The sequence below is a fragment of the Gymnoscopelus microlampas genome (genome assembly GCF_963454915.1).
Source record: "Gymnoscopelus microlampas genome assembly, chromosome: 3".
Lineage (NCBI taxonomy): Eukaryota > Metazoa > Chordata > Actinopteri > Myctophiformes > Myctophidae > Gymnoscopelus > Gymnoscopelus microlampas.
The window spans coordinates 10812612-10826618 of NC_139940.1; the positions used below are offsets into that span (position 1 = coordinate 10812612).

At 43.2% G+C, this 14007-nt stretch overlaps 1 protein-coding gene across 6 annotated transcripts in view; it reads right to left on the minus strand.

Annotated features, from left to right (window-relative positions):
- creb5b (cAMP responsive element binding protein 5b) overlaps nt 1–14007 on the minus strand; it is an 83128-nt gene that overhangs the window by 55492 nt on the left and 13629 nt on the right. For 3 of the 6 annotated variants that reach the window (XM_084052826.1, XM_084052825.1, XM_084052827.1), the window contains 4 exons: nt 10505–10627; nt 8452–8545; nt 5318–5442; nt 2362–2510 (listed from right to left, as the gene is read on the minus strand). In XM_084052826.1, the coding sequence (XP_083908952.1) occupies nt 2362–2510; nt 5318–5442; nt 8452–8545; nt 10505–10558 (422 nt within the window). In that variant the 5' untranslated portion in view covers nt 10559–10627. The remainder of the gene's footprint in view (nt 1–2361; nt 2511–5317; nt 5443–8451; nt 8546–10504; nt 10628–14007) is intronic. The other 3 variants (XR_014600475.1, XM_084052824.1, XM_084052828.1) reach the window with 2 other exon arrangements.

The window sequence follows — 14007 nt, forward strand, 5'->3', positions numbered from 1 at the left end:
AAAGAATTTGAGTACTTTTTCCACCACTGGAGGTACTGTATACGGTTCAAGGTAGAAAAGAAAGAATCTCACACAATCTCTACCCTTAATCGTGACAATTTGTGCAATAAGTGAACATTCGTAAAATATGTTGTTCCAGGGACCCTCCAGAAGCAAAGATTTGAGTTACTAATGTTTGCTTTAAAAATAAATATATTCAAAGATTTGCACACATTTTCATTTTTTTTCAGAAATAGCAGGTCTACAAGCTCGAAGCTATGAGTATAAAATAATGGTTATAGCTCAAATCTAAAATGCCACAGATGCGTTCCCTGGATTGAATGGGTTAATCACATGAACGTTACAGCGTCCCTATTCTGGGCTGGTCATGTTAGACGAAGATTGTGTCGTAACGCGTTGTACGGTTGTAGATCGGCTATTTTCCAACAGAAGAGATTTGGCGCAGAGTGAAAAAAGGAGGGGATCAAGTACAGACCCTTGGAGGACGCCGGTCTAAGTGGTTAACCCTTCCTATACGATTTAATACTATAGTATTAAATCCTGCCATGGGGCCTTCCTTATGGGAAACTCTGTGACACTTGTCTCCTGCTGAGCTTTCTAAACTGCACATTGAGACAAAAGAAACACTGTCTGTCTGTCTGTCTGTCTGTCTGTCTGTCTGTCTGTCTGTCTGTCTGTCTGTCTGTCTGTCTGTCTGTCTGTCTGTGTGGCTGGCTATTACTGTAGCAGTATATCTTGAGCAGTTATGAACGGATTCCCACAAAACCTGGTGGAAAGGTTGGGCCACGGAGGAAATTATTAACTTTTCACATCAACTGCATGGCCAAAACGGGCGGGTGGGGGGTGGTGGTGTGTGTGTGTGGCCTTTCACAAAAATGCACTTAACTTCTAAGAAGACTAACATACATTAACACATACTTATGATATATGTGGGTTTTTTTCTTGTCTTTTTTCTTTTTGAAAAAGGTTTATCATAGGCTAAGGAAGAACTAACTTTTAACTTGGTGGAGGTCTGTGCTCTACTGAACACATTATAGTTAAACATTTATGCAAGTTTTGTGCCATTGTAATTTTCAACACTGAAATATTTAACTGTAATTAAAATATCGGTACAAAATATGTGTTATTAGCTCACTCAGATTCCTACTAAATAAACAGAGCATGACAGGGTCGCGCAAGAGTAGCAGAACATACCGAGTTAGCTATTTCTGAAGGTTTTAGAAAGATTTAAAGATTGAATGAAAAGTATTAATAAAAGCTTGTGACTAAATAATAACTACATTGGGTCCGGTGGAAAACAGGTAATTTTTTCCTATTTCCTGAGGGTTCCTCAATGATATAGGAAACCTAACAGGTTTCCTATATCCAAAGTGGGGTCCAAAGTGGGGTCCAAGGACACCCAGGGGGGTTCCAGGGGATTCCAAATGGTCCCAGCAGGGACCATTTTTGTACAGATTTGTAACTCTGAAGGTGACTCTCCACCAAACAGACTACTTCAGACTACAACAGACACTTCAGAGTACAACAGACTACTTCAGAGTACAACAGACTACTTCAGAGTACAACAGACTGCAATCTACAACAGACTGTCAGTCTGTTGGCAAAAGTTGGCATTTAGTTCAGCACAAACTGTCAGCCGACATTAATGAGGACTCATTTTTACAGGCAGTGTTGCTATATTTTGTGAGAGAAATAAGCAACCATGTCTAGGAAAACAAGGCCAAAAGATGCAACTTATAGGCCACATGGCCACAGCACTTTAAACCTATATGCATCGGCTATTTGTAAATAACAGATCGACAAGCTCGGCTATTTTCAAAAACTCTTGCAATAAAATATGGAATATTTGGAATATTTTTGAAACATTCTGACAACACAAATGCACTAAACATTTTCATGAAAATATTTGAGAACCACTGGTTTAAATAATAATTAAAACCGCAACCCGCAACTAACAATTTTTACAAGCAACTTAATAGAAAAAGAAGCCCAAAGTCACTTATAATAAGCTAACATGGCAACACTGATTACAGGGGCTAGGGAAGGGGCAACAACCGTTTCTCTACACGTGCTTTGATTCACTTCACTACCCCACGGCTATCCACGGCTCTACTGGTCGGTCGATGAATCTGCTCGGTCACTGATCGACAGTATTATAGAAGTCCCAACCCGACGGGTCCATTTGGTTCCATTTGTTCACTCTTGGGAGTTATGGGGGTTCTGTGACCTAACGCATACCTAAATGTGTGGGTCCTTGAAATGAAAAGGTTTGAGAACCACTCCACTGCCCTTATACTGTCCACACTGTAACGTAGTCAGGTGTCATTGTGTGTAGTTTTGTCAGCTGAATGTCACACTCACCCAATCTGCCGGTTGGTGGAGGGAGCCTGGGTGATGACGGAGCTGGACTGGGGGGAGGGCAGGGCCTGCTGGATCACTATGCTGGTGTCGTGGTTGGACATGCGAGAGTGCTGCTGATGCTGGCCTCCCTGTCCGTGTATAGAGATGCTCTGGAACCAAGGGAGAGAAAGACAGGAAGAAAGAATAGAAGAAAGAAAGAAAGAAAGAAAGAAAGAAAGAAAGAAAGAAAGAAAGAAAGAAAGAAAGAAAGAAAGAAAGAAAGAAAGAATGCATTTGTTATTGTGTGATTATTATGTGTTATTATGTAATGTGTTTATCCACTTAAACCCTCAAGTCCCTTTTCGACGTTGTTCAGGCCAAGGACCCCTTAGCTGAGAGAGAGATGAAGCAGGGACCCCCACTATATATTGTAAACAATTGTGTTGCAGATTCAACTTTTTCATAGATTTCATAAATAGATTCATAGACTTGTTTGACAGCACTATCATCAGTGTCTGTTGTTCATTTCAAACTTTTAACAACTTAAACCCTCAGTGCTTAGTAAACTTGACCTTTGGCTCATGTTCTTGGTTTGCTCCTTTTTCCCTCTACACCCGTCGTTGTTGTAGATTGACTATTTTTGACAAATGTTCCCCCCAGAATGGAGATGGTGGGATTCAAGTGTTAAATTGAGCAACAAGGCAAGTACAATTTCTGGGAAACGTTCAAACTTAATGGTACCTTAAGTGTATACAGTACATGTGGAGGCAATTATCATTTTACACTGAAACATCAATGAGCAAATGTAAACAGCAGAGATGATTTGATTATGTGTGGAAGTTTCATTTATTTATCTTTAACAATGGGATATGAAATCATTCCCAGCATTTAAAGGAATGTAAGTGTACACATCTTCTATCCAGTACAATAAACCGACTTGCTTGGGAAATTAAAGTGATTCTTATAAGCATTATTATTTATTAAAAACGTTTTTGTTAGGATAACTTACACTTAAGATTTTGGCATTTAATTCACACACACACATACATGCACACACAAACATGCACGCATGCACACACACACATTTATTTAGAGTTACTACATACGACAAGTGCAAGCCTGAAATAAGCTTTGCTCAGCAGAATAGGTGGTTTGTTTGTCTTTCCCAAAATCAGAAATATCTCAACTGAGCTCGCTCTGTTGACCTTTGTCATGGAGCTGGTGATTTTTTTTTGTGATAAAAAACCCCATGAAGACACCTTGTGTAAATGAATGAATCTTAAAATGTAATCAGCAAACTCAAACTGCCACATTAGAAAAAACACAACATGTCATAATTATGTAAATAAAAAGCGAGCATTACATGACTGAATAAACACTAACTGGCAAGAGGGGGCTAGTACCATATCATGTCAGCATATTTCTGTTAATGCAATGACTGCAGAGTCCTTGAACTTACAAAATCCTGCTTATCTCTCTCTCTCTCTCTCTCTCTCTTTCTCTCTCTGTCTCTCTCTCTCCCTCTCCAGTCTCTCCAGAGTCTTGCCGAGACTCGCCTCCTTGCTGACTCAGGAACCCTCCCATCATAAACCACAGAGGGCTGGGGAGGCTAGACGCGGCTGACCTGACCATAGACAAGCTTTAGCGCCAACCTGCCCAGAGACAGACAGCAATACAGCAAGCCACACTGCAGCACGCACGCACGCACACGCACACGCACACGCACACACACACACACACACACACACACACACACACACACACACACACGCACACACGCACACACCCACGCACACACGCACACACGCACGGTACGTCTTCTCCCCCAGACATAGATAGATAAGCAGTCTGCCTTGTGGTGGAGCTTGGTGCCCAGGTTACAGGTAACACGGGAGCCCCAAGATGGACCCATCATAACACACAGAAATGATCACTCCGCCCCTTCCCTTTGGCAAATGAGCAGAGCCAGACTCTATAGCTGAGGTCACGGTAGGGCGGCGTACACACACAGTGTGCGTGACCGTCTGGCACGATGCGTTCGTGTCGCTGTCACAAGCAGCACTGTGGCTGTCTCTCGGGGGCTGACGAAATGCTTTTTGCGCTTGTCCGTTAGAAGAGGGGATGGGGGGGTAGGGAAACCTGAGAGACGGCTCGGAGAAGGTGTTTGAAGTGCAGAGGACAGGTACAGAACTCGATCTCCTTCTCCGTCTAAACCCCCACCACCTGCCAGCATCATCCCTCTCTTTCTCTCTCCGTCTCTCTATCTAGCTGTCTCTATCTCTCACTTTCTCTCACACAACTGTCAAAAAGCCCGATGGGAGTACAGGTAGCGTGGTGTGTGGCATGCCGGGAGGGCTGGGCGCAAGATACTATGACTATGTCGTCTGTGAGAAAGTGAAAAGAAAAAAAAACAGACAACTTTGGCAAGAGACAACGTTGTGTGTACATACCTGAGGTTATCTTGGGTTTTAAAGCCACAGGTGTGGTGTGAGTACTTTCTCAAAAAGTGTTGCATCGTCAATGTTTGTGTGAGTGTGTGTGTGTGTGTGTGTGTGTGTGTGTGTGTGTGTGTGTGTGTGTGTGTGTGTGTGTGTGTGTGTGTGTGTGTGTGTGTGTGTGTGTGTGTGTGTGTGTGTGTGTGTGTGTGTGTGTGTGTGTGGTTTCTGGGGAAACACACACACACACACACACACACACACACACACACACACACACACACACACACACACACACAGTGTGAGAGTTGCGGTTAGGATAGAATGTGTGAGCCAAGAGTGACTGATAATGATGATGATGATGATGATGATAATGATGTTGATGATCATGATGATCATGAGGGGAGATAAAGGGACTACCCCCGGTCGACACCTGCACATCCGACCTCACTAACAGCTGTGAGTTTGCAGGGAGGTGGGGGGGGTGAGGGGGTTCCCCCCAGGGCCTCTCTCTCTATACTCTCGTCTCCTCTCATCTTTACCTGTTTGCTGTCCTCCGCCTCCTGGGCCTTGCGGAACTCCTGCTCGATGGAGCAGTCCAGCTCGCTGAACAGCCCCACCTCCTCACAGTTCTTCAGGAAGCGCGTCGGGGTGGGGGTCTGGTGGTCTGGAACAAGGAGCAGAGGGGTTTTGCATTATTAACCCATTAAAACCTCGAAAGCATCTGAAAGCAACCTCGAAAGCATTATTTTATGCTTTTTCAGTGTTGGCTATTAAAAAATAGCAGATCTACAAGCTCGCAGCGCGACACTTCGTGCCGCGCTGCAAGCTTGTAGATCTGATTTTTTTTTGTTTATCGTGAACTTTTGTGCAAATCTTTAAGCACATTTTTGTAACTCAAATCTTTGTTTCTGGAGGACCCTGGAACAAAATATTTTGAGATGGGGGTCCGCAGCCAGTTACATATAATTTTGGGGGTCCTTGACATCAGAGAACGGTCAGGATTTAGAAGACATTTTTAGAATCGGCCTCAGGTCTTAATGGGTAGATATTTATTCATACAGGGTAAATCCCGTTTAGATACAAGATCTGTTTTTCGAAGGAGCCATGTCCAATATATAGCAGCAATACAAAACGTTTCGACAATGTAAAAAACAACATAACTTGTTGAAATACCGCATTACGGCTGTTTACATCCGTACATTATATGTGTTGAAGACTTTGAAGGAATTTAATGAATGTGTTTTGTGAGGTCACAGTGACCTTGACCTTTAACCATCTACATTTAATCACTTCCTCCTTGAGTCCAAGTGGATGTTTGTGCCACATGTCATGAAATCCCTTCAAGGTGTTCCTGAGATTCCAGCGGACGGACAGACAACCGGAAAAAAACATAATGCCACCGGGCACGGCTGTCCGCCAGTGGCGGCATAAAAACAATTAAAAGCAACAATTACACACATGCTGTACAGAATCAACTTCACAAACACCCACAGACATGTCAAGAGATAGATAGTGTGGTGGTTAAGCCCCCATGTTTCTGGTAATCCCCGACTGGCCTGGGATCGGATCCAACTAGACTAGAGGCTTCTCTCACTTCCCTCCTGTTTGTTGCTGCTATACGATATCATTTGACTGTTCACACATCATGAATTCGTTGAGCCCCATCTGTGACCTCTCTCATCTTCTGTAGCTCGAGGAGGAGTCACACAGCGTTATCGTCCAGGACTGGGGGAGCCGGACGAATAAAGGTAATTCTGACCTATTGTCAAATTTTGGATCTCAAATGTGATGGTATTGACGTGTTCCTGCAGATGTCTGTAGTAAGACGTGGTGGTAAAATTATATTTTGCTGTGAAACAAAAAAAAGACTGCAGAATTTAACATGAAAACTCATTGCCGATCTGCTGCTGATCAGGGATCAAGATACAGCGATGGGAGAGGTCACAGATTGGGCTAGAATTTGTTGACAAGAACAGAGCACAAAGGATAGAGCAGTGCGCAAAATAGTGGGGGAGATATGCAGTATTGCAGTCATGTCAAGTCATGTATTTCCATATATACTGTAGGGGAGTTTGACAGGAAAGATATACAAATATGTGTGCAAAATATACAAATGGTGATACAGACTCAAGTTATGGTAAGTAGCGAAGGGTGAGTTTGGGATTACATTTTTGGTAAGTATTTGCACCAGACAGACAAAGCACGACCCTCATGCTGTTGTTAGATAAAGACACTAGGCTTTGACAAGAGCCATTCCACCTAACAAAGTCCAGATCCCACCTACGGAGAGAGGGTCTCATTTGTTCGGCTCTGTCAAACCGCGGTGCTCTTGAATTCATGGGGGGGGGGGGGGGGCATTGAGCACAGATCAGGTTTCAGACAGTTGAAGGTGATTTTAGGATCAAGCCTGTTTTAAAAGGCTAAAAGCATACTTCACAGACTGTTTATCCAATCTGGCTAGACTGGGGATTGACTAAAACGCTCATCATGACCTGTGGCACCCAAAGTACAGTTTTGCCCATAATACACCGTTCTTCACCGTTGTGAGGATGAGAGTTTATCTCAAGCTCTAGGAAGAATAGTCAGCTATCAGTTGGGGTTCATGTTAATAACTCGAGGCAAATGACAGCATTAGACCAAATACAATTACACTGCTAAAGGCGAAAAGGCATATAGCATAACATCTCTTTTTGGTGACAAGATGACATTATGTATTTCCCAGCCAGAAGGGAGTCCCAACATCGATGAGACTCTGACACTGTGATCCGTGTCCTCCAAGGTCTTAATAAGAGAAGCAGTCAGAGCTGTAACTCAGACATCCGAGGCTACGCACAACTCGGCCTAGAAAACCCGATCCGACTGCTCCGCCGAGTGTAAATAATAAAGAAGACGCAATCTCAGCAGCATGGGTGAGAGCAGCAGCGCAACAGCCTGCTCTATACCGTCTGGGAGCGAACCAAATGGGAGTTATGGCTCGGCCTTGAGGGTGACACTTACGTGTTGCTGGTACACAATCTATACATGTGGCGTGTTTTTTGAGCCGTAGATCAACAGTGTCTGTCCTCTAGATTAACCCGAGACACACCTCAGTGCCAACGCTAGTGGGGTGGACCGCTAATCCATCCACTTTCTGCCTCACCTTCTCTCACTGTCACCGCCATGACTAATGACGGCTCTGGCGATGAGGGGAAGTTGAGCGCTCACATGGCCCGTCGCAGGAAGAAAAAAAATGTTATCTCTGACAAGGCGTTCATCTTCGCTGGCAAAACACGGGGTAATTTCTGCGCTCGTACGTCAGTGTCTCTTTTGCTCTGCTTAGGTGTGCAGAACTCCGGGCCAGGTGACCAGGCAAACAGACACACAAACAGGAGTGTGTGTACGCGTACGTGTGTGTACTTTGCGTGTGCAAGTATGCATGTCTGGGGGGGGGGCTGCTCAACAAATTAAGGGCTTATACGCTTGTTGACTCACATGTCAAACGTCACTCGTAAGATTTATATGACTGTACACAACTACCTACAGACTTTCCGTAAACTTCCCCTTAAACAAGACGGACCTATGGATGAGTCACCCCAGCATAACACCTGTAAAACCTCCAACTGACAACCAGTCCCTGTGGTGGTGCGGCCCACTGGAGGAGAATCACAACTGTATTGACGAAGCGGTAACTAACCTGATAGCATGTTGTCATTCTTTATGGAGGGGAACTTCAGGGTCATCTCATGCTTGTGTCGGTGAATCATCAGATGGTCTTCTGTGGGGAATCGCTGTTAAGTAGAAGAACATAAAGATTCAACTCCCCCGAACAGAAAGAATAATGGTTAGTGTATAGCGGTGGTTCTCAAAGTGGGGTCCGGGGACCCCCAGGAGTCCTTGAGGGGGTTCCAGGGGGTCCCCAGCAAAATGTGTTACTATAACATCAAAATCAGTTTAACCACTTTAACCCTATACATAGACTATTTGAAAACAGCCAATCTACAAGCTCACTACGCATCGTGGTGAAAGCCATTGCGAGCTTGTAGATCTGCTATTTTAAACGAATCTTGAAACGTTTTGAAAATGTTGGAATATTTTTGAAACATTTTAACAACGCACATTTCTTATGTGGGTCCGTGACCACATATTCATTTGGGGGTCCTTGAGATGAAAACGTTTGAGAACCACTGATGTATAGGGCACCCCTATCTTAAACTCTTGCTGTCGCTGGACCTTCTCTCCTGTGCCTCAGCTTTGCTACTGTCAATTTTGTTAAAGCAAAAATGTCGAGCTTTTAAAAAAAGGGATGAATAGGGCTGGTGGCTCCAGCAGTTGGTGTGTGGTGTGTATTGTACCAGCATAGACCCAGTCGTGATGTCCTGTGTTGGAATCTCGACACCGAAAGCAGGTTATCTCTCTGCCCTCAATTTCCTGGTCTCTCTCTAATCTCCGATCCTCTTTCCTTTTTTTTTAATTGCGTGACGCCTGAAGGACTAGTTTGTGTCTAAAAGACTGTTTGTGTCAACCGGTCAGCGGCAAATGTCTTGTGCCAGTAGGCCAAGGAAGGCAATCCCTGAATAAATGAATAAATACAATTTGTGAATATTAGTCATATATTTTGAAATAGAACTCATATCCACAGACATCACCAATATCATGTCATCAATAAGATGTCCGCAGGGATCCGCACTGAAGCCACACCATGCCAACTCATCGATGCTTTTTCCTCTATGTCATGGCTGACTGTATACTATCCAAATAAGGAACTGCCTGAAAACACTCTCTTTTTCAAAGATAGAATAATTATAATCATGGATACAAAAGGGAAGTAAATGTTGTATGGGCCTATTATACACAGTCAATGGAACCCATGTTCCTCACAGCACTAAATCATATTTTTTCATCTCCGGAGCGCATCTTTACAAAAGCGTGACACGCCACATGTATTAACTTCATAACCACTTTCAGACCCGGAGCAACAAGCTTTATTTACAGTTCCTCTTTCTCTGCAGTCTGTGCTATTCTGTTTCTGCCTTATTTGTGAGGCAGTAACCAACCTCCGCAGGCCTGCTCTTCATGTTACAGTAGCACACACACACACGTACACACAGGCGCGGCCGCGCGCACACACGCACACGCACTCACAGTAACAGACATACACATACGGAATTGCATGCACACATACACAATCACCCAGGCATGCATGACAGTCTTGTGCATGTGCACATGCATAGGCAATCACTCAGACATGCACAGACACACGCACGCACGCACGCACGCACGCACACGCACACACACACACACACACACACACACACACACACACAAGATGACTTCAAATAAATATCATGATTATTTCAAACTTTTGCCTTGGTTACGATTAATGAACGATTACTTTACTAATAAAGTCATCGATTTAATCGATTATAAAAACATTACCTGTTTTAATAAATAGTCAAAAAAAAACAGATCTAGAAGATCTACAAGTCGCATGACTCGCATATGCGATGCGTTGTGAACTTGTGGATCGGCCATTTATGCACGGCACCATTGTACAACGAAGTATAAAATATGGCTTAAGTGATCAACCAGACAAATCGATATAGAGATTTGGGGTAGACGGACAGAGTGTTCAAAGTACAGTTGTAACTCAAGTCCAGTTCTCTTAGACTACAGGGGTTTAAGTGGTTTAATTGCCCTATCACACACTGAGATTTGGGTGGCGTGTTGGTGGTTGCGTTGACACTCACCTGAGAACAGCCGGGGGCGCTGCACACGTATGGCCTTTCCTGCTCTGCGTTCATCACTCCAGCCGACTCCTCATAAAACTACAAATAAAGAGGAGCAGGAAAACCCAGGAGGCATCAGTTTACCTGCACCCAAGAACACAAACACACACTCCACTGATGCTGTCATTCTAGATGGGTGCCGCCACTACCGTGGCATCTGAAAATAGCAGTGCGGTTATTTTTGGGGACGAGAGAAAACAATACAATATTCCCGCCCTGCGGCGATCCAGAGGCCAAGGAAATGACACGGAGGTTAAAGTTTCAGCTTTGAAAGGCCCAGGAAACGCTGTGATGTGATAACTAAACCTTCGTCATTTGTGAGCATCTCGTTTGCCCCCGTTCCTATTATTCGCCGCATGTAAGAGCCGAGCAATCTAAGCCCACGGTTCTCAACAGGTGCCACGGTGGGATGGGAATTTTATGTTGCGTATGAAGTCAGGACCTAGAATATTAAATTACATAATATTCCTCTATTAACCACATTAACCCTGACATCACTATTTTATATATATATTTTAAAATATAGCCAAAATAGCCGCTAGAGCAAGTAGGTCAGGTATTTTTGCTATTCGTCATACAACAAAGTATATAGGGCTTAAGTGGTTAAAGTTATTCCGCTGTATGTCTGTAAACCCGTCTCTGTATATCTGACTCCATGTTGAGGCAACCCCTTGGCCGAACGGTTAGGGCGCGTATAGTGTATCACATGAGTCCCCGGTTCGATTCTCAGCAGACTGGACCATTTTCTGCATGTCACTCGCCTGCTCTCTCATTGTGTTTCCCGTCTCTCTACACTAGTTATCTGTCAAATAAATATAAAAAAATATATATGTATGAGTGATATAGGTACAAAAGGAGGATTTTAACTACACAAGATGACTTTACTTATTAGCAAAGTGTGGGGAGTAAAGTCAGCGTCAGAGTCCATTTTACACTCTCAGAGTTAAATTGACACTGAGGATTTTAGAACGTGCTGTAGTGTTCGGTTGTAATGAAAACCCTTTCTACTCCTGGAACTCCAAGAGCCAAGATTGGACACCTCTGCACTATAGCCTGTCTTTACCGTTAACCATAATGTGAAAGACAGTTCAGCAAATCTTTGGCGAAGCAGCGAGCCACATTGAATTTTAGAAGGAGAACAGACAATCAGAACTAATCAAGGACTTCTTTTTTTTTTTTCATGTGAGTGCACTTTCACGTTCCAGACATATTGTACTCATTTGAATGTTTAATCCATTTGTCCAATTCAATAATTATAATGCTCATTCTTCGCCAGAGACGAGGAAGGGGAAGTGATGCGAGAGCGGCAGCACATGTCGGGGGGAGACTCATCAGTCAGCAGGATAGTTTCAACTCATCATAACTTCAAGAACACATGGAAATGTTTTACAGCTCGCAAAAATGCAAATAAGAGGGCAACCTATTTATTTACCGGCAAACTTCTGCCAAATGTGTTTATTTGTAAGTAAGTAATCACCAAGTGTCTTTTTAGCAATAGCCTGGGGCATATATCCGGTGCTTCAAATTAGAGCCAGACCGATTTATCGGTCTGGCCGATATATCGGCCCTCTTTTGACTTCTTTGACGACATCGGTATACCGTATCTGCAATTATGCAGCTGATTTTTCCACATTTTAACCATGTACAACCTGGCGTCCCTATCTTGAAATGTTTCAAAAAATGTTAAACATTTTGAAAATGTTTCAAAATAGCAAATCTGCAAGCTCACAATGCATCATAGTGTGACGTGTTGTGAGCTTGTAGATTGTCATTTTTTTTTACATTATTGAAGAGGGTTCAAGTGGTTAAATAAAACAAAGTTCAGTTTACCGGTATGTGTGTATTTTATATTTACTTGTTTGATTGTTCATCAGTCAAAACATCGTCTAAATCTGGCATAGGTCGGCTCTACTTCAAATGGACTACAGCCAATGTAACCTGCCATGTTCAACTTGCAGCGGCTTTCTTAGGTACAGTACAGATGTTTTTTTAATAAACTAACAAAAGAGTAGCATTCCAGTCCTCTGTTGCAACAGACGTACAATAAAATGCGAGCTAAAACTGTGCAGATTTTGAACGGCGTTGAGAAGGTTAAAAACATCTACCAAATTCTGCAGCTTTTACCACACCACTCATGTGCTCCAAGACAACAACATGCACAACACAACACAAAAGAAGGCCTTTGGGCTTGGTTTTGTATTCATGCAGGCTTAAGACAGTTTAGAGAAAAGCATGATTTTATCCCACCCAGAAAAGCCGGCACTGTGCCCTATCCAGATGGCAGGAAGACAAAAAAAATCCAATACAAAACTCATGAAAAACAGGCCTATTTTGACTCCTTATTCCTTTAGTTTCAAAATCAAACGCAGGACGTTTGACACACCACATGGCTTTGGTGCGAAAATGAAAACAATGTGTGTGGTTATGGAAATATGCACATTAGATGCAGCGCTCTCATAAATATGTCTACTTTAGAGATGTAATATAGATATATAGATACAAATGACATACATTTACCCTTTACAGTGACATTAACTGTTATTAAAGTTGCTAATGTACCATTTTCAGTTGTAAATGTCTATAGACATGACTTTATTAACACAGCAACAAGACGGTGCATCTCCAACTCAAAAAGGTACAACCTCTTTGTTTTTTGGAGAGCGATCAAGTGTGCTTCTTGCTCAACACAAGCCCTGACCACGTCTCTAATATGACACCGGGTGACTGTGGCCTGCAGTGTCACGCTGCTGTGCGAGTATCTGATTTATGGAGGCATATCGCTGACCATCGAACCGCAAGGTAAACTACACTCATCGCTATGACACTCAACCACAAAGCAGCCGCCCCGGGCCAATATTGGCAGCAACATCTAGACACGGCAGAAAATACGGTCAGACAAGCTTAGTGAAGATGACAAGAACATGTGGATGAAAAGCTACACTATGGACACAAGTTTTGCACTCCTGCAAATGCAAAGAGCATGTGACAACAATGTGAATGCCGCTCCGTCCAATGAGGACCAATGTCCTTCTATTCCAACACATCTGAAGCTGAGCTTTAAAAAAAAAACAATACACCTGAATGAAAACTCCATTATTTCCATATATGTACATATGACATATTTCACCACTACTGTACAGCTGTCGATACACGTTGGTTTATACACATTTCGAAAAGTTTGTTTGATCAATCGACGAATAACGTCATAGGGTCTTCACCACCATGTCATGCTCTCTCCACAGTGACTAGAGCTGGTATTTGCAGGGACGATGGTACAGTACCATACAGTCCACATGTGTGACAGACACAACACAGACAAGGTGTCCTGCTCTCTGCCTGCCATGACCGGCACGTTTACAGGTACTTAAACGCACCAGAACCTGGAGTCGCAGCCACACATGACGTGTTGGACATGAATACCTTCATACATTATTTACACGTGTGTTTTTTTCACTGGTACAGAC